Genomic DNA, 18406 nt, shown 5'->3' with positions numbered 1-18406 from the left:
AGGTACAAATTAATATGGAAGGGTGATAATTGGAGATGGTTTTCAACTTTAAGTTGGAGAATAGATTAGAACAGAGATCTGTTCATATATCACAAAGTATATTTTTGTTACATTTTAATAAAAGTTTCCCTCCCATTCCCTTCCCCACCCTCCATTCAGTTAAGGGTGGGTGAACATAAATACTGTTTGTATGGACAAATGTGGCCTGCACCCTTGATACCATCCCTTCTTTTCTTGTTTTCTAAGCTTCTTGCTTCCTTTCCACATCACAGCCTGGTATGCACATACTCAGAGAAGACTTTATGTTTATGCTTTCTTGATTCCTAATGTATCTCACATTAAACAGGAACATTCACATAACCTACTCTTAAATTAGAATATGTGATTTTAAAACTTCATTCCCCTGAGAATCTGGGGAGAAAATGTGGAACAATTACACGTTTACCACGTAGAAGGCTGTTCTTCAGTTACACCCCAACTGATTCACTCACACTTATGAGGTAAGTGCTGACAACAGAGCTAAAAACAGGGCTGGAAAGTGTCACTGATGCTGGTGTGGAGACGGGGAGGTGGAGGGAAGGAGGAAAACTGGGCCAATGGCTTCTGCAAGCGAGTGTGACAAAGCAGCTGAGTGTGACTTTTGTATTTTCCAGTCATCTGGGTATAGGCCATGAGTGGCAGGCAGTTCTAGTCCTCTGCCCTGATGTGACTCTAAACTACCTTTGATAGCTCACCTGAGAAACTCAAGGTGAGTTGTAGGACTGCAGACTTTCGTAGTGTTAGGGTCCTGGGCCTGACACTTAGCTAACCCATTGCCAGAATAATCTGGGTATGTAATAAAATCCTTTACACCCGGCCCCCCACCCCCCAATTTGACAGTATGTATCAAGAGCTTACTTAAAGGTCATTTCAGCTGGACTAGGTTGCTGGGGCTCAGATACCATTCTGATGGCTGAGTAGGTGTTACCTTTCCTCCAAAGATAATCATTTACATTTGTGGCTGGAATGTTGAGGAATGGATTTGGGCTGGGTTCCTTGATGTACCCAGGGTTTTCTTAAGCGTTGGAGGAGACTTCTGGAAAAAATAGGCCCAGACTTTGGCTCTACTTCATTGAGTGTTAAAGATATAAATCATGCCTAGTAGGGAGAAGGCGGGTGCAGACTGAGGCCACATTGCTGGATACTGCCATGGGGCCCTTGGGAAGGAACCCATCAAAAAGGAGGGGCTCCAGGGACTTCCCTGGTGGTCCAGTGGATAAGACTTCACCTTCCAATGCAGGGGGTGTGGGTTCGATCCCTGGTTGGGGAGGTAAGATCCCACATACCTCGCGGCCACAAAACCAAAACATAAAACAGAAACAATATTGTAAGTAATTCAGTAAAGACTTTAAAAGTGGTCCATATCAAAAAAACAAAAAACAACCAACAACAAACTTAAAAAAAAAACACAAAAAGGAGGTGCTCCAAATGGGACAAAGTTCACACCTAGTTTTAAAGACAGAGGGGAGGGTGGTCACCAAACTCACTCCAACCTGTGTTCTGATAGACTTTGGTAAAACAACTAGGCACACGTGAATTGAAAAAGCTCCATCAATTAAGAGCTGAAGCATTCAGGGCCCAAGCAATTCTTGTGTTGAGATTCCACTTGAGGAGTAAAACTGTCTTCAGGCTATGTACCTCCCCAGATATGCTCACCCCACTGCATCCCAGGCTTCAGCCCGTTGCTTGACTTTCCCAGTAAAGTGACCCCTGGGAATGCTGAATTATTCCCATGGTCTTAAATCTCCTGTCACTTGCTGCCAGCCTTGGTGGGGCAGGGATTGGGGAGGAGACATCTGAGGTGGGTGCTGGCAGGGACTGAGCCGAGGGCTCTTTTTTTACAGCTCCAGACTCAGTTCCTACTCTACCCGACTCATGGAAGCTCTGGATTTTCCAGTGGCTGCCTAGAGGTGCCAGGTGACATACCCCAGGAGTTCAGGGGAGGTGTGAACCATAGGACAAATTTGGACCAAAAAAAGACAGCAGATTGGAAAGAGTTTGCAGACAAAATTTTCCCCCGTACTGCTATCTCTTTGCTGTTGCAAGATACAGCAACTTGAAATAGTCTCTCTGAGAAATAAGCTGGGTTTTGAAGCTGTAACAATTTGGATAACATGCCACCTTTTATTTGCTTTCCTCCTCCCTTCCTTCCTCCTTTCCTTCCCTTTGCCCTCACTCCTACTTCCCTACAATTACAGCCCCCAATGAAACACCAGCATGCAACTCAGGTTGTTTTCTAGCGAACCCAGGCTAACACAGAATATAAAAAAAGGTGAATTTGGCAGAAGTTTGCAGTAAAGGCAAGGGTATGGAAGAAACTTCAGGGCACTGAGCATGTTTAGTAGTCCTAATAGATCAGCGGCAACAGATCTGGGCTCTGGATCTGTCATAAAAATGGGTTGACAAGTTGGGGTGTAGGAGTAAAGTGTGGTTATGGAATTATGCCTCCAGGAGGTACATTTCCTGCCCTCCAGCAGGTGGCAACAGGAAGACAACTACAAGGACTTGTAGCTTTGGATAGGTATGTCTATACTCCAGAGACTACAGAAATATTTGGGGTAATAGTCTCATTTAGGGATTGAAAGTATTCACTGCATCAAGCCTTTATAGGAAAAAGTAGTAATAAGAAGTGATCACCCCGGGGCTTCCCTGGTGGCGCAGTGGTTGAGAATCCACCTGCCAATGCCGGGGACACGGGTTCGGGCCCTGGTCCGGGAAGATCCCACATGCCGCGGAGCAACGAACCCTGTGCGCCGCAACTACTGAACCTGAACTCTAGAGCCCGTGAGCCACAACTAGTGAGGCCTGCGCGCCTAGAGCCCGTGCTCCGCAACGAAAGAAGCCACCGCAATGAGAAGCCTGCGCACCGCAACGAAGAGTAGCCCCCACTCGCCGCAACTAGAGGAAGCCTGCGTGCAGCAACGAAGACTGCAACACAGCCAAAAATAAATAAATAAATTTATTAAAGAAAAAGAAAAAGTGATCACCCCGTCAGTGAAAATGAAGAGAAATATAGTGAGAGGCCCTCTGTGTCCACTGGACACCGTTTTGCTAAAATCTTGGAAGTCTGAGCTTTGCTTTATAAGGGAAGGTAGAGTGATTCTTGCACATACACATCAGGCTGTTTAATTCTCACCACAGCCCAGGGGAGCAGACATTATTCTCACCTCCATTTTGCAGATCAGGAAGAGGAAACTTGGTGAGGTAGAGTGCTTTGTTCCAGGTTACACAGATTCAGGGCTCAAACCACCCTGAGGTTCTTTGGCTCAAAATCCCAGCTATAGTTTTGAAGGGAACTGAGGAGGAGGTAAACTTCACCTCCTCCTCCTAGAGATTCAAAATAGTTCTACCTGGTTAGTGGCTCTACTTCAGGCAATGAGTCAAGACAAAAGGGAAATGATTCAAAAGTTGAGCGAACTGGGACTCTATTAATGTGCCAGGTAAGGTAATCTGTGTTTGTATCAGATGCCTATAATTTATGTAGATCCACATACATTTTTTTCAGATGCTGCACAAATTGGGAAATGTGTGGAGTGTTGTCGAACCATATGTATTTGTATGTGTTCAATACACTGTATAATTGACTCAATTATCCATGTGGGGATTATTCACTTTTAATTTGCAATCTGGCTTCTCCTTTCAGTTAGGATGTTTCAGGGCTGCTCTAGGAATGCCAACTAATGTAAATAATAATTTAAGTAAAACATAATTGGGTACAAAAATTAAATCCAGTCTTTTCTCAGCTCCTGAAGATTCTACAGCTGAAATGTAACTCTAATTCATCCACTATCTTTTCATTCCCATTTTACTACCAAGGATTTTATTGCTTTCCATAGATGATTGCAATAGCACCCTATCTGGCTTTCCTGCTTACCTCTTTCCCATCCAATAATCATTCTGCTTACAGTAATCTTCAACAAACAAACACAGTTCTCACAAAAATTTCTTTGCTTGAAAACACTTAATGGCTCCCCATTTCTCACCAGACTAAATGTACATGCCACAACCTATCATTCAAGGCTTCTTCAGGCCACCTGTCTCAGGAAGTTTTCCTGATCCAACCTCGGATGCCTTATCACTGTTCCCAGCTCTGAATCCCCTTAATGCACTACATGTTTTTCTCTAAGTGAGACAAAGGTATTCCTGAACCCGCGTTGTCTGTCTATTCTCCTGAGATGTCCTTAATCGCAGTCTCTGCGGCGATTCATCTCCTCTACTCCGCAGTACCTAGCTCAGTGCCGGACCACAAAGAAAGGCACAACGCACATTTGCCCATTTACCTGCTGGAAAACCTCAAGGGCAGGAATTTTGGTCTTTTGTATCCCGAGTGTCTAGCACAGTGCCTGGCACACAGTAGGTGCTCAAAGAACACTACTGAACGAATAAAAGTACAAAGAGCCCAGGCTCCGCGTGGGGCACTGTAGAGCTCCAGGGATGTAGATACAGGAAGGGCTGGTGGCGCAGGGCACAGGGTGGAGCTGGCCCTGGGCTCCTTCGGGGAGCGCGTTCCACCGCCTGCCCATTTGCAGCGCAGGCCAGACACCGCGGGCACAGCTTAAATTTTTTCTTCCAAAAAAAATATGTGTATATGTACGCACGCGTAAATGTATATGTTTATACACACACACTACCTACATAATACATAAAAATAGCCACACCATATCCAGGTATGCGTATATATATAAAATAGGCAAATATGTACATATAAACAAATTAATATATGTACAGCCTTAACTCGGAACGGCGGGAGTGGCGGGGAGGACGACGGGGACGCCCCTTCGCCCCTCCAGGATCGCAGGACCGGAGCGGCGCGACCCCTGCGCGGCTTGAGCCTTACGGCTTGCCGTCCGCCGCTGCCGCCGCCATTGGTTGGACTCCAGGCAGCTGATCCTGGCGGCGGGGTCAGGGAGCTTTGAGGATGGCGGCGTCCGGGGCGCTGATTCTGCGGGAGAGCCCCAGGTATCCCCGCGGGCAGGGCAGGCGTAAAGATGCTGCTGTCTGTCGCCGAGGCGCGGGTGGGGGCCCGGGACGGAGGGGCGGGCGCGGGGCTGGCAGAGTCGCAGCGCGGGCCCCGCGGGATTGCGCGAGACTGCGGGTGCCTCAACCTGCACGGTAGTTCACCTGCGTGGGCTTACAGTGGGCCTGGGCAGCTGAGGTCAGTACGACAGGGTGTGGTCAGTGTCACCGTTCCCCGAGGCTGTATCTCAGGTACCCAAGCCAACCTGGAGTAACACTGAAATCACGTGGAAAGGTATTCCGTTTCCGTTTTCAGTTCTCTTTCAGACCTCCTGAGTATGAGAAAGTCTCCCATTGGTCCCGGATGGTCTTTAATACCTAACACGCGTTAATATACCTTTTCAATCAAGATACACTAGGCCTCAGGCCAGGAGTTTTGGCTTGTAACAGTATCTAGCCAGAATTTAGTAACATTGCTTTTGTTTTCATTTGATTTCTTTTGAGTTCATTTGTTTATTTAGTTCATTTCTATTTATGATAGGTAAGTAAGGTCGGCTGTCTATGGTGGTGAGGTAAAGTTATGTTTTAAAATAAAATTATTTAAGTAAAAGTGACTCCATTTAATGAAAAATAATAGTGCAGGTGGTGTGTGGATGCAGCAAAGTGCGGAAGTATACAGGCAAATAATTGAGGCTGGAGAATAACTGTGTCTAGATTGGAAAGGAGTCTTTTTGAAGAAGAGAGTTGTCATTTTGAAGTTTTTCCTTTTTTGATTACTTGAGTTCTGACAGCCAGTTCCTTTTCTCACCCCAGTGTCCTGGGTAACACATCACATCAGTAAACCATATTCAACGTGATGCAGTAGAATTGTTCTTATCACATAATTTAAGTTGATTATTACAATTGAAACAGGGTTTTAAAACAGCTGTGTACTTAGTGTCCCCAAATGATATTGTATGTAGTTGTTTTTTAACTCCATTACCTGGCATGCAGCAGTCTTTTCTTTCTATTTTTGGTGTAATTGCCAATTCCCTCCTCCCACTCTTCTCAAAGTTCTGTTTTGAGTTAAGTGGATACATAAACTTTCACTCCTAAATTAATACCATTCCCCACAGAGTGCAAGCTTCTCCTAGTCGTTTGCCTTGCCCAGAAGAAAGAGAAAATTTGCCAGATAGACCTTTTCAACAGAAATACTTTTGGGGGTATCTTTTGGAAACGTCCTGCCTTTGCTGGTCATCATCTGTTTTTCTTTATTTTACTCAGACTTACCTTGTAGCAAGCAGAGTTGTCGAAATGAAAACTTACAGACAGTTGTACTTACAATAACTACAGTACCACTTGGGGAAAACTCATTTTAAAACTTTGTTTTATGAATTTATTTAGCATGAAAAAAGCAGTGTCGCTGATAAATGAAATAGATATAGGAAGATTTCCACGATTGCTCACCCGAATTCTTCAAAAACTTCACCTGAAGGTTTGTATGTTTGTACTTCTATAGATTATAATATATTCTCGTGATTCCACTGCAACTCTAGGTTTCTACTTGAAGTACTTTTTGTGAGCCATTGTTCTCCAGCAGGTCCTCAGGAACACCGGGTCTCTAGAAAATTTGATAATATCCCACGGTCAAAAGTTTGGGAACTTCTGTCTTCATTCAAATTAATTTTTTTAAATCATGGAACTTTTCAGAGTATATTTTATGGTAGTGTTAATAGTAAATATTTAAGCGTGAATGTTGTGTGCAAAATTTTCCAAATGTGTTTGACCAGGGAACTGTTTTATCATGGTATTTATTTTGGGACCAAGGCTCTGTGGAACACGCTTTAGCACAATTCTGATATCATGATTTCATTCTTTGTCTTAAAAATAACTCTGTAGTTTTGCTATCAACCAGTATGTAATTTTTCATTTAATCTTTCTCTTCCACTTTTATTTTCAGGGTGTGGTTATCTTGGATATATTGATGCTTAGTAATTCATTACTTGGTTAACTTGCTAACGTTACTTAGTTAACGTCTTTATCAGGTTAATAAAATTAATTCCATTCAACATGTGTTTAAGGAGTGCCCATTAACTGCTTTGCCTGGTGCAAAGTATCACCATTAAATGAGAACCCAGACTTACCTCTTCTTTTTCCTGGCCAGAGGCCAGTCCCAAAGCCCTGCCCTTTCTCCCTCTGAAGTATCTCTCAAATCCAAGTTCTCTTCGTAATCCTAGTTCAGACCCTTATTATTTCTCCCTTGGACTACAACAGTTACCTTCAAACTGGTACCGCTGTCTATAGTCTTCTGCCTTCTTACCACTTCTTCATGGTGCTGTTCCATTTATCTTTCCAAATATTTTTTTCCTAAAAAAAAAAAAAAAGTTGATCATATCTTTACAGTGTTCAAAGCCATCAATGACTTTCCATTGCTCATGGGAAAAAGTTCATATTCCTTAACATTGTATTATAATAACGTCACAATATAGGTACAGTCTGTGTTTTCCCCACTTTGCCAGTGTTTCAGTTACCCTGGACTATGCTCTTTTACTGGAACGTACTGTGAACTTTTTCGACTTGGTGTCTGTAATATACTCTTTTCCTTACCTGAAATATCTTCCCTTCTTTAGTGAATAAACTATTCATCTTTCAAGGATTTGGCAGTCCTACTCTCAGCAGCTCATCCTCTCTTCTTTGCTTCTAAAACAGTTGGTTCATCCTCACCTCACTTTAGTACTACATCATAAGTATTTGTTTCATGATTACAGAGTCTTTCTCTGACCTTGAATACTTTAAGTATCATGTCTTACTCATCTTTATATTTCTCACACTTGATACATTGATAGTTATGCAGTTGGCACTCAATAGCTATTCTTGGAGTTCATTCTTTTCCTTGCCATGGGAAGCACAAAATGAATATAGGTTCTCTGAATTCCTGCCTATAAGGAATTTGTGATGTAGAAGGAGAAACGGGAGGAACAACCACAATAACAATAGCAGCTACATTCTGTGGTGTTTGCTATTCACAGTTCCATTGCTCCCTCTGTGACCAGTGCTGTTCTAATGGCTTTGTGGTATTAACTCATCTGATCCTCACAGCACTCTTAGGAAGTAAGTACTGTTGTCATCCTTATTTTATCCATGAAGAAACTGAGATAGAGACCAGTTAAGTAATTTGCCCAAGGTCACACAGCTAGCTAGTAAGGCAGTCTGGCTCCAGAATCCATCCCTCTGACCCATTACAGTAAAGCTCAGGAAAGAGTGTGAAACGGTATATAAATCAGTCCCAAAGTGAATGATGCAGGCAGTTGATACAGAGTTTCTTTGATTGTCTGAGTTGGTGGCTGCCTTCTTTTTTATTTTTATTTTATTTATTTTATTGTATTTTTCAATTGAAGTATAGTTGATTTAGAGTGTTGTGGGTGGCTGCCTTCTTAAACACATACAAAGTGATATGGGACACAAAACTCTTATATACATCTTTTGTTCTTCATACTGAGGTAGGATGGAACATCTGCAGGAAGCTCGTGACCCTCTGGAGTTTGTCTTTGACCCTCTGGAGTTGAGAAAACATTAATATCTATCCTAGAGTAACTGAATGGCCAGAGCATTCCACAGAGGTGTTTGAATGCTGTGCCTTTAGAGGTGGGGAGTGGAGGTGAGACGGTGTGGTTGTTGAGAGCTGAAGCAGCTGAGGACAGAAACATCTGTATTTGACTACTTGCCTGCAGAAAGTCAGGAGAGAAAGTCAGGAAAGGGGCAATTCATCCCCACTCCCCCAACCCGCCCGGACAGTTTTAGGGAATGTTCTTCCAGAGGGACTCCAGTTGGGATAAGGGCTCTTATCAAAGAGTTTGCAGCGACATCTCAGATCTGCCAGCTTTCTTTTATGTACTCTTGGTCTGTCAAGTTGGCCTTTGCCTTGGGACAAGCAGAGTCCTGAGAGCGGCGAAACCGCATGCAGGTAAGTTGGTGAAGAGGTTTAGGGATTTGGTTGTTATTCTTAATGTTATCAGCTTGACACTTTGATTTTACCAAGTTTGATCTGGTAAAATGGGATTGTGGGCAGAGGGTATCTCTTTTTGTCCAGACTGGTTCCTTGAAATCTCTAGTAGAAATAAACATGGGGAAAATAAGCTTAGGTATAGAATATGGGCATGCCTAAGTATGGGTCTGGGAGTCCTCTTTGAACTGGCCCTATTCCTGAGCAATCGTGGCATATAGGAATACTTGGGAATTTTGGGTGGTTTGTTACCAATGTGTGGAGGGTGCTGGTGGCATTTAATGCCCAGGAACTTTGTTTTTTTTAACTTTTTATATTATATTGGAGTATAGTTGATTAACAACATTGTGTTAGTTTCATGTGTACAGCAGAGTGATTCAGTTATACATATATACAGATCTATTCTTTTTCAAATTCTTTTCCCATTTCGGTTGTTACATAATATTGAGCAGAGTTCCCTGTGCTGTACAGTAGGTCCTTGTTGGTTATCCATTTTAAATATAGGAGTGTGTACGTGTCAATCCCAATCTCCCTAACTATCCCTTCCCCCCTGGTAACCGTAAGTTCATTTTCTAAGTCTGTGAGTCTGTTTCTGTTTTGTAAATAAGTTCACTTATATCTTTTTTTTAGATTCCGCATATAAGCGATATCATTTGATACTTGTCTTTCTCTGTCTGACTTACTTCACTCAGTTTGACAATCTCTAGGTCCATCCATGTTGCTGCAAATGGCATTATTTCGTTCTTTTTAATGGCTGAGTAATATTCCATTGTATATGTGTACCTTTAAGTGTCTTGCAGTGTGTAGGACAATCCTGCACAAAGAATTGTCTCATCCTGCATGCTAATAGAGCCTGCATTGGGAAACACTGAAGGAAATCAGAGTAACTTCCTTATCTGTGAACTTAAAAACAAACATTTGTGGCCTCTAAGTTTTTAAAATAGCTGTCACAACTCATGCAATTAAAAAAAAACCCTCATATACCTTGCTTCAGAGACTCTTAGGCCCTCCCACAAAGCCTATTGATGTTACTATGTTATATGTCTAGTTCTGCGAGATGAGGTGTTTGGATTTCTGGCCATGGCCGACTAGCAACAGCAAACTGGGGGGTGAAGGCACTCCTGTGATGGGGCATGTAGGCAGTTTCAAGAATCGACTGCTGGGTATAGATTGAAATGGAAGAATTATGAAAATCAGACACAAGAAATACAAAAGCAAAGAAATCTGAGGGTTTTTTTCTGAAGTGAAAAATCATCAGTGTATCTTAGCAGTTCTTTAGGAAAGTAACTGCAGCACAGAACTTGGATGCTCATAATTATGATCTGACTTATTGCAAGAATCTAGTGTAATCCAATATACTTTGTTTACAGAAGTCTAGAATGGGTGCCGTACATTTCAGAAAGATTGCTTTTAAAAGTTTAAAGTAAAAGTTCTTTTATTTGATAGATTGACTTGTGGGTACCACCATATTTCCTCATTATGACAGAGAAGTCTCATTATATTAATATAAAGGACAGTCACAGATGTAAACCCCAGCATACAGAAATGCCTGAGGATTTTGTTATTGTTGTTGTTACAGTGTATGGAGGGTGTTGCTGGCACTTAATGCCCTGGGACTTTAAATGTCCTAATGATGTGCAGCACAGTCCTGTTCAAAGAAGAATTGGCCTCTCCTATGTGGACAAAAAAAGAAAAGAGTAGCTTATCTCTGAAAATGCATTTATTTTGTACTAAATATAAGCTGGAGGGCTTCTTACAACTTAGTTTATTAGGTTATTTAAAATGATATATATATACATTTTAAATTATGGCATATGCAGACTACTAGGACCATGTGTTCTTCCATTGTGGTGTTGGTGTGTGTATGCCTGTGTATGTGAGTCAGAGCTTGGATTCCGGACCACAGGCCTCTCTCGTCTCTAAAGCCGTGCTCTGAGTTTTTAAAACCTAGTTGCCTTCATAATTATTTAGATAGTATACTGTCTTCATAGAATAGAAGATCCGTATAACTTTCTGAGGAATGTGACCTGATTTCAACTATATGTGGAATTAAGATGAGTTCACTCATCGTGCATGTTAAGAAAATAAATTCTTCAAAAAAAGAAAAAGTTGGAAGAGTGGATTTTTTGATTTGTTCTTTTTTATGCCCTTAAAGTTCAAAATAGAGTGCTTAAGTGAAGTGTTTCAGTAACATTTTAAATTTCACAAATAGTTTATGAGTAAGTTTTTGTTTTAAGACATTTAAACAACATGGACAAACTGAAATGCCCCCCTTGGCTAACTCTTGACCCTTCCTCCATCTTGATTCTCTCCTGTGTGAGTTATCTATTGCTGAATTGCAAATTTCCCCCAAATTTAGCAGATTAAACCAACAATAAACATTTATTATCTCTCACCCTTCCTGTAAGTCAGGCATTTAGCAGTGGTTTGGCTGGGTGGTCCTGGCTTGGGGTTCTCATGAAACTGCTCTCAGATGTTGGTTGGGGCAGCTGGTACCTGAAGTTTTGACTGGGGTAGAGGATTTCCTTTTAACATGGCTAGATGGTGGCACCAGTTAGTTCCTTGTCACATGGGCCTTTGCTCCTGACATGGAAGTTGCCTTCTTCCAGAATGAGTGGTCCAAGAGAGGGAGGTGCTGTCCTTTTTATGACCTAGGCTTGGATATCACATACCTTCACTTTTACTATATTCTACTGGTTAGAAGTAAGTCAGTAAGTCTGGCTCGTATTCAGGGGAGAGGAAATTAGGCTCCATCTTTTGAACAGAGGAGTGTTAAAAGAATTTGCAGATATGATAAAACCACCACACCTCCCCAGAAGTAGTCTTTGTTGTCGATTTGGTTTTCATCTTTCCAGGTCTTTTTTTCAAGTATTAATAAATACAGATGTGCAAACATATGTGCACGCATATATAAATAGAAATTTTTGGTTTTTATATAAATGCGTTCATAAGTGGCATTATACTGTTTACCTTTTTCACTTATCACTTGTATCAAAGATCTTTCCATGTCAAGCCATACAGCAGTTATTCTTTTTAAATACTGTTTTTCCTTTCTGCCTGTGTATATATGTTTATGGCATATGCTTTTTAAATATATAGAAAAAATTAACATCCATTTTCCATTTAAAATTTAAGTTTCGGGCTTCCCTGGTGGCGCAGTGGTTGAGAGTCCGCCTGCTGATGCAGGGGACGCGGGTTCGTGCCCCGCTCCGGGAAGATCCCACATGCCGCGGAGCGGCTAGGCCCGTGAGCCATGGCTGCTGACCCTGCGTGTCTGGAGCCTGTGCTCCGCAATGGGAGAGGCCACAACAGTGAGAGGCCCGTGTACCGCCCCCCCAAAAAATTTAAGTTTCTTGGACACTTGCTCTCTAATTTTATAGACATGGGCCTTAAATTTCTCTCACTGAGAGGGTAAAAACAAATATATCTCCTTTGCTTTCTCTTCAACACCCAGATATGTGTGGGTTACTTTTGGTACCTAGGAACAAGTTAACCTGCTGCTGTCTGGAAGCAAATAGAGTGACTTACATTTAATATTGATCTACCCAGGGTCGTTGCTGGAGCAAGATATTGACTGTGGATTTGGAACTTTGTTTCATGGCTGTATTTTATTCTCCATTTGTTGTTCTGCTCACATACGTTAAGCGCCACCTTATTTGAAGGGTGCACGTTTCATGTACCAGTGGATGGGGGGAGATACATGTTCCCTTGTCCCCCTTCACTCCAAACCACTTTATTAATATGATGCTCTTGAAGATCTTGAGAATGTCCCTTTTCTTGCTCTTTTTAAAAATGTCTCGGGACTTCCCTGGCGGTCCAGTGGTTAAGAATCTGCCTTCCAATGCAGGGGAAGCGGGTTTGATCCCTGGTCGGGGAGCTAAGATCCCACATGCCTCGTGGCCAAAAAACCAAAACATAAAGCAGAAGCAGTATTGTAACAAATTCAATAAAGACTTTAAAAATGGTCCACATCAAAAAAAAAAATCTTAAAAAAAAAAGAAGTCTCACTTTCTTGTACATATTGAGGACACTGAAGTTTATTTTTCTACATGCTCAATCACTATTTTTATTTTGTCAAAATATCTCATTTTGTGTATATTTAAAGGAATCAGATTGACAAACTTGCAAGTTAACTTGTACATATCCATTGAATTTAAAGCAACATGTGGTTCATTGATTGTACATGAGTAATACTGTTATTCTCTTCCTCATATTGATAAAGTCTGGTACTGTAGGTCATTATTTCAAGAAGGTGTATGGTAGTCACAGAAATTCTGGAACTTTAAAATCAAAACATTGCTCTTGAGGTAAGTGATTGGCATTTTGGCCAAATTGGGTTCATGCTTTTCTCAGTCATAAAACCGGTAGTACATACTGGGAGTTCTGGTGACTAGCCTCCCCAAACCAAAAATATGCCAGCTTAGAGTTCTAATGCTGCTTCACTTGAGCAATTGTAAAGTTGTACCTCATCCTAAGCTGTTAAGGCATGGACTTCTGAAACTTCTCCATGTAGCTGTTGGGGAGAGGCAGCAACAGGGAAAGTTGTTTTTGGTATGTGTAGGTAAAGTATTTTTATTTGAAAGCAGTTCTAATAGTGTATATTTTTCATACTTGAAAAACCAGTCTTTAGATCAAGGAGATTATTTTGAAAATGAAAGAAAGGAGACTAGCCAGAACTTATACTCAGATGGCTAACTTCTTTCTTTCATATATTGCTTATAAAAGTAATGTGTGTAATGTGTAAGTTTTGGAAAATATTAAAATTATCAAAAAGACTTAATTTCTCGCTTTATATATGCTTTTATAATAATCCATACTTTTGCAGAACTCATTAAAAAGGGAAGTTATTGGAACAATATTTGTTTTTAATTTGTTTTTCTAACTAGAGGATAGTACTCCTGAGGACATAAACTGTCTGTGTAGCACATAATAAGTACTCAGTAAATATATATATATATATGTGTGTGTGTGTATGTGTATATATATATATTTATATATATATATGTATATTTTTTGTACTTCTGCAGTATCAGTTGTGATTTCTCCTCTTTCATTTCTTATTTTGTTTATTTGGGTCTTCTCTCTTTTCTTCTTAGTGAGCCTGGCCAGAGGTTTGTCAATTTTGTTTACCCTTTCAAAGAACCAGCTCTTGGTTTTATTGATTTTTTTTCTATTGTTTTTTTAATCTCTATTTTATTTATTTCCTCTCTGACCTTTATTAGCTCCTTCCTTCTTCTGAATTTAGGTTTTGTTTGTTTTTCTTTTTCTAATTCTTTTAGGTGGTGGGTTAGATTGTTTGAGATTTTTTTTGTTTCTTAAAGAAAGCCTGTATCACTGTAAATTTCCCTCTAAGAATTGCTTTTGCTGCATCCCATAACCCACTGACTTTTAATAAAATAATCCTAAGGGTTAAACTAGTTGCCACCTCTCTATCTGATGGGAATCCTGGTGCTAGGTAATGGAGAATGTAGATAAAGTTTCTCAAGGTTAACAGTTTTTATCTGTTTAATGCTTCCAGGGTAGGCTCCCTCTTATTAAATGCCTACAGAGGCTTAGGGCTAGGTAAGGTCATATACTGGCAGAGGTTTTGGGGTGAGTTGGGGGGAGGAAAGAGCTACCAACGGAAAGGAGCCCCCAGGTATTTTCTATCTTAAAATGCTGTTCTCTTAAATGGAGATTTTGCTTTGGGCTCTTAGAAGAGTTGCTGGGGCCCATTATAATTGGATAGTATTATTACAGAGAAGGTGTTTCTCCCCCCCACAATGTTTTTTTTATTTTCTTTCTTAATTTTTATTTTATACTGGAAAATAGTTGATTATAATGTTGTGAGTAAAGATGGAGATTACTATTAATTATTGTTAACATTTGGGGGTTTTACCTTGTAGTATTGTTTTTTCTAAATGTCCATTGTTAAAAAAAAATTTTTTATACAGCAGGTTCTTTTTAGTTATCCATTTTATACATATTAGTGTATATGTTAAATGTCCATCGTTTATGTTATTTACCATTATTTTCCACCTCCTATAAATCATAGAATTGAAAATACTGGGTTTTTTTAATGAAATTTATTTGGCAAGAGCCAGGTAATGAACTGTACTATGATTTTAAGATATTGAAATTTACAGACACATCAGTTTCTTTCTGGGATGGATTTACTTTCTTTCTTTCAAGTTCTCATTGTCATGAATAAATGAATTTTCTGTTGAGTGTCTGAGTTTTGAATACCTGAGTGTATGCTAATCGATTGCTTTCTGTGTTGTAGGCTGAGAATAGTTTCAGTGAAGAAGAGGAAGAAAAACTTCAAGCAGCATTTTCTCTGGAGAGACAAGATCTTCACCTAGTTCTTGAAACAATATCTTTTATTTTAGAACAGGTATTTTTATTGCCCCAAACTTCCTAACCATGGTTTGTTTACTACATGTTTGCATTGCTGTGATATCTATAACATTTTATCTTATTTTTCTCAAGTATACAGATGGAAGCTATGAATATGTTTTATCAAACAATTTTGATGTAGTAAAAAAATTTTGAATGTGTGATTTTTTTTCCATGGTATTGCGTTCTACTAAAACAGTCTTAGTGTTGAGCAGCATGAGTAAAGTATTTGACAATATGAATCAAAATTTCGTTGACTTGAGACCGTTAAAAAAGATTCAAATTTATTGTTACTTGGTATAATAATTTGGAAAAATGATTTGGGAAAATGAACACATTTTATTTAAGAAATTTAATAAATGATTTTGGAGGATTTATTTGACTAGGTTGATAAATAAAACATTTAGAAAAGAAATATTTGTCAAAGGACCTTTTGTCATACTATTTCTTCCTACTGAGCTGTTCTTCTGCATCCCTTCTTTACATGTAAATTCAGTTCATTGTTCAAGTTCATTGTTCTGTTCAAATCACATCTCCTCCCACTGCAGCCTTGACCCCTTATACTTGCAATCCTCCCCTTATTTGGATTCCTTTTATGCTTGGCTCATCATGGTAGAGCACATTGTTAGTCTTTTCATTATTTCATGTATGTCAGTTGTGTCTCCTTCACTAGGTTTTGAATTTGTATGGGGCCAGGATCACATTTTCTGTGCATCTTATGTAAATGTAGCACATTGCTGGGCTAAAAATAAATTCTTTTTTTTAACATCTTTATTGGAGTGTAATTGCTTTACGATGTTGGGTTAGTTTCTGCTGTATAACAAAGTGAATCAGCTATACGTATACATACATCCCCATATCCCCTCCCTCTTGCGTCTCCCTCCCACCCTCCCTATCCCACCCCTCTAGGTGGTCACAAAGGACTGAGCTGATCTCCCTGTGCTATGCAGCTGCTTCCCACTAGCTATTTTACACTTGGTAGTGTATATATGTCAATGTTACTCTCTCACTTTGTCCCAGCTTACCCTTCCCCCTCCCCATGTCCTCAAGTCCATTCTCTATGTCTGCGTCTTTATTCCTGTCCTGCCCCTAGGTTCATTAGAACCTTTTTTTTTTTTTTTAGATTCCATATATATGGGTTAGCATTACAGTATTTGTTTTTCTCTTTCTGACTTACTTCACTCTGTATGACAGACTCTAGGTCCATCCTCCTCACTACAAATAACTCAATTTTGTTTCTTTTTATGGCTGAGTAATATTCCATTGTATATATGTGCCACATCTTCTTTATCCATTCATCTGTCGATGGACACTTAGGTTGCTTCCATGTCCTGGCTATTGTAAATAGAGCTGCAATGAACATTGTGGTATATGACTCTTTTTGAATTATGGTTTTCTCAGGGTATGTGCCCAGTAGTGGGACTGCTGGGTCATATGGTAGTTCTATTTGTAGTTTTTTAAGGAACCTCCATACTGTTCTCCATAGTGGCTATGAAAATAGATTCTTAATAAATTCCTGTTGTTTGATTAAGTAGAATACTTGTGAAATAAAAGTTTATTTCACAATAAACAATACTGTAGGTTTCTGGGCATTCTAGTGAATAGATACCATTAGGAGGACAAGCTGCTAGGCATCTACTACATGCAGCCTTATACAGATTACAGATCATAAAGATGATTATGGTTCTTATCCTTGGTGAACCTTCAGTAGAAGAAAAGGATAACTGAATAGGGCAGAGCAGCCTGGGGTTTATGAGGAAGTTTTTTCAGAATAATGTAAAAAACAACAGGTATCACCATGAAAAAGGTTTTCAATTTTTTATTATATATTATCTAGGAAGTTGGTAGATGAACGTGGTTTTGAGAAAGTGTTTCTTGGAAAAATGTTGATAGTTGGGAAACAAAACCACTGTGTACTTATTTGAAATAATGAAGTGAAATAAGGAAATGAGCTTTTAATTAGGATACCATTTACATAGCCAAAGCAAAGAAGTTTTTCTGTTAAGTAGATTTAGTATTACTTAAACCACAGGCAAAAATGAAGCAGTTTAGCTTGAATAATTTAGGCCATTTAATTCTGAATCTTCCAGCCCTTGGTTGAGTATATTATTATTTGTAAAATAATAAAACAATCTCTGCAGCAGAAATATGAAATTTTCTAAATTTAAATCATTTAAAATAATGTTGTATTTGATTACAGTTCAAGGTCTCTGTATGAACAGTAGGGATATATATAATTTTTTTTCTTCTTTTATAGGCAGTATATTACAGTGTGAAGCCAGCAGCTTTGCAGCAGCAATTAGAGAACATTCATCTTAGACAAGACAAAGCAGAAGCATTTGTCAATGCTTGGTCTTCTATGGGTCAAGAAACAATTGAAAAATTCAGGCAGAGGATTCTTGCACCCCACAAGGTATAGTGTATACTACTCAAAAGATATTTTTCAATATGTATGTATGGCATAAATTATATCTGAAAAATTCCACTCTCCTCTTCTATTTTCTGGAAATATTTGTGATTGGTGTTTTTTTGCATTTTCACCAGCACTATATGAGCGTTCCAGTAGTTCCAAATCCTTGTCAGCTCTTGGTATTGTCAGTTGTCTGTATTAAAGCTATTCTGTTAGGTTTTGTAATGATACCTTGTGTTTTTAATTTACATTTCCCTAATAACAGATTATGATGATTATCTTTTTATGTACTTACTTGCCATCCATATGTCTCCTTTGGTGAAGTGTCTGTTCAGATCTTTTGTCTAACTGTATTTCCACACTGTGGCAGATAATTATAGTAATATAAGGGACAATTAGAAGTATAAATCGCAGCATATAGAAATGCATGGGTTTTGTTTTTGTTCTTGTGTTTTTGGTTGTTACAATTTGTAGAAGGTGTTTGTTTTCTTTCTGTTGAGTTTTGTGAACCTTTTGAGTCCTTTGTCAGATATATGATTTGCAGATATTTTCTCTTAGTCTGTAGCTTTCCTTTTTAGTTTCTAACAGTGTCTTTTGCAAAGTAAAACCTTTAAAATCTGATTAAGTTTGATTTATCATTTTTT

At 39.5% G+C, this 18406-nt stretch overlaps 1 protein-coding gene across 1 annotated transcript in view; it reads left to right on the top strand.

The window, feature by feature from the left end:
* Positions 1 to 4957: 4957 nt before the first annotated feature.
* COMMD10 (COMM domain containing 10) overlaps positions 4958 to 18406 on the top strand; it is a gene marked incomplete at both ends in the record, with an annotated part of 167188 nt that continues 153739 nt past the window's right edge. The window contains 4 exon segments of the mRNA XM_079703270.1: positions 4958 to 4998; positions 6379 to 6469; positions 15240 to 15350; positions 17610 to 17765. Coding sequence (XP_079559396.1) covers positions 4958 to 4998; positions 6379 to 6469; positions 15240 to 15350; positions 17610 to 17765 — 399 coding nt within the window.

Source organism: Hyperoodon ampullatus (genome assembly GCF_949752795.1).
Source record: "Hyperoodon ampullatus genome assembly, chromosome: 4".
Taxonomy (NCBI): domain Eukaryota; kingdom Metazoa; phylum Chordata; class Mammalia; order Artiodactyla; family Ziphiidae; genus Hyperoodon; species Hyperoodon ampullatus.
The sequence above is the reverse complement of the archived record's forward strand: the minus strand, read 5'-3'. Positions and strand labels throughout refer to the sequence as shown.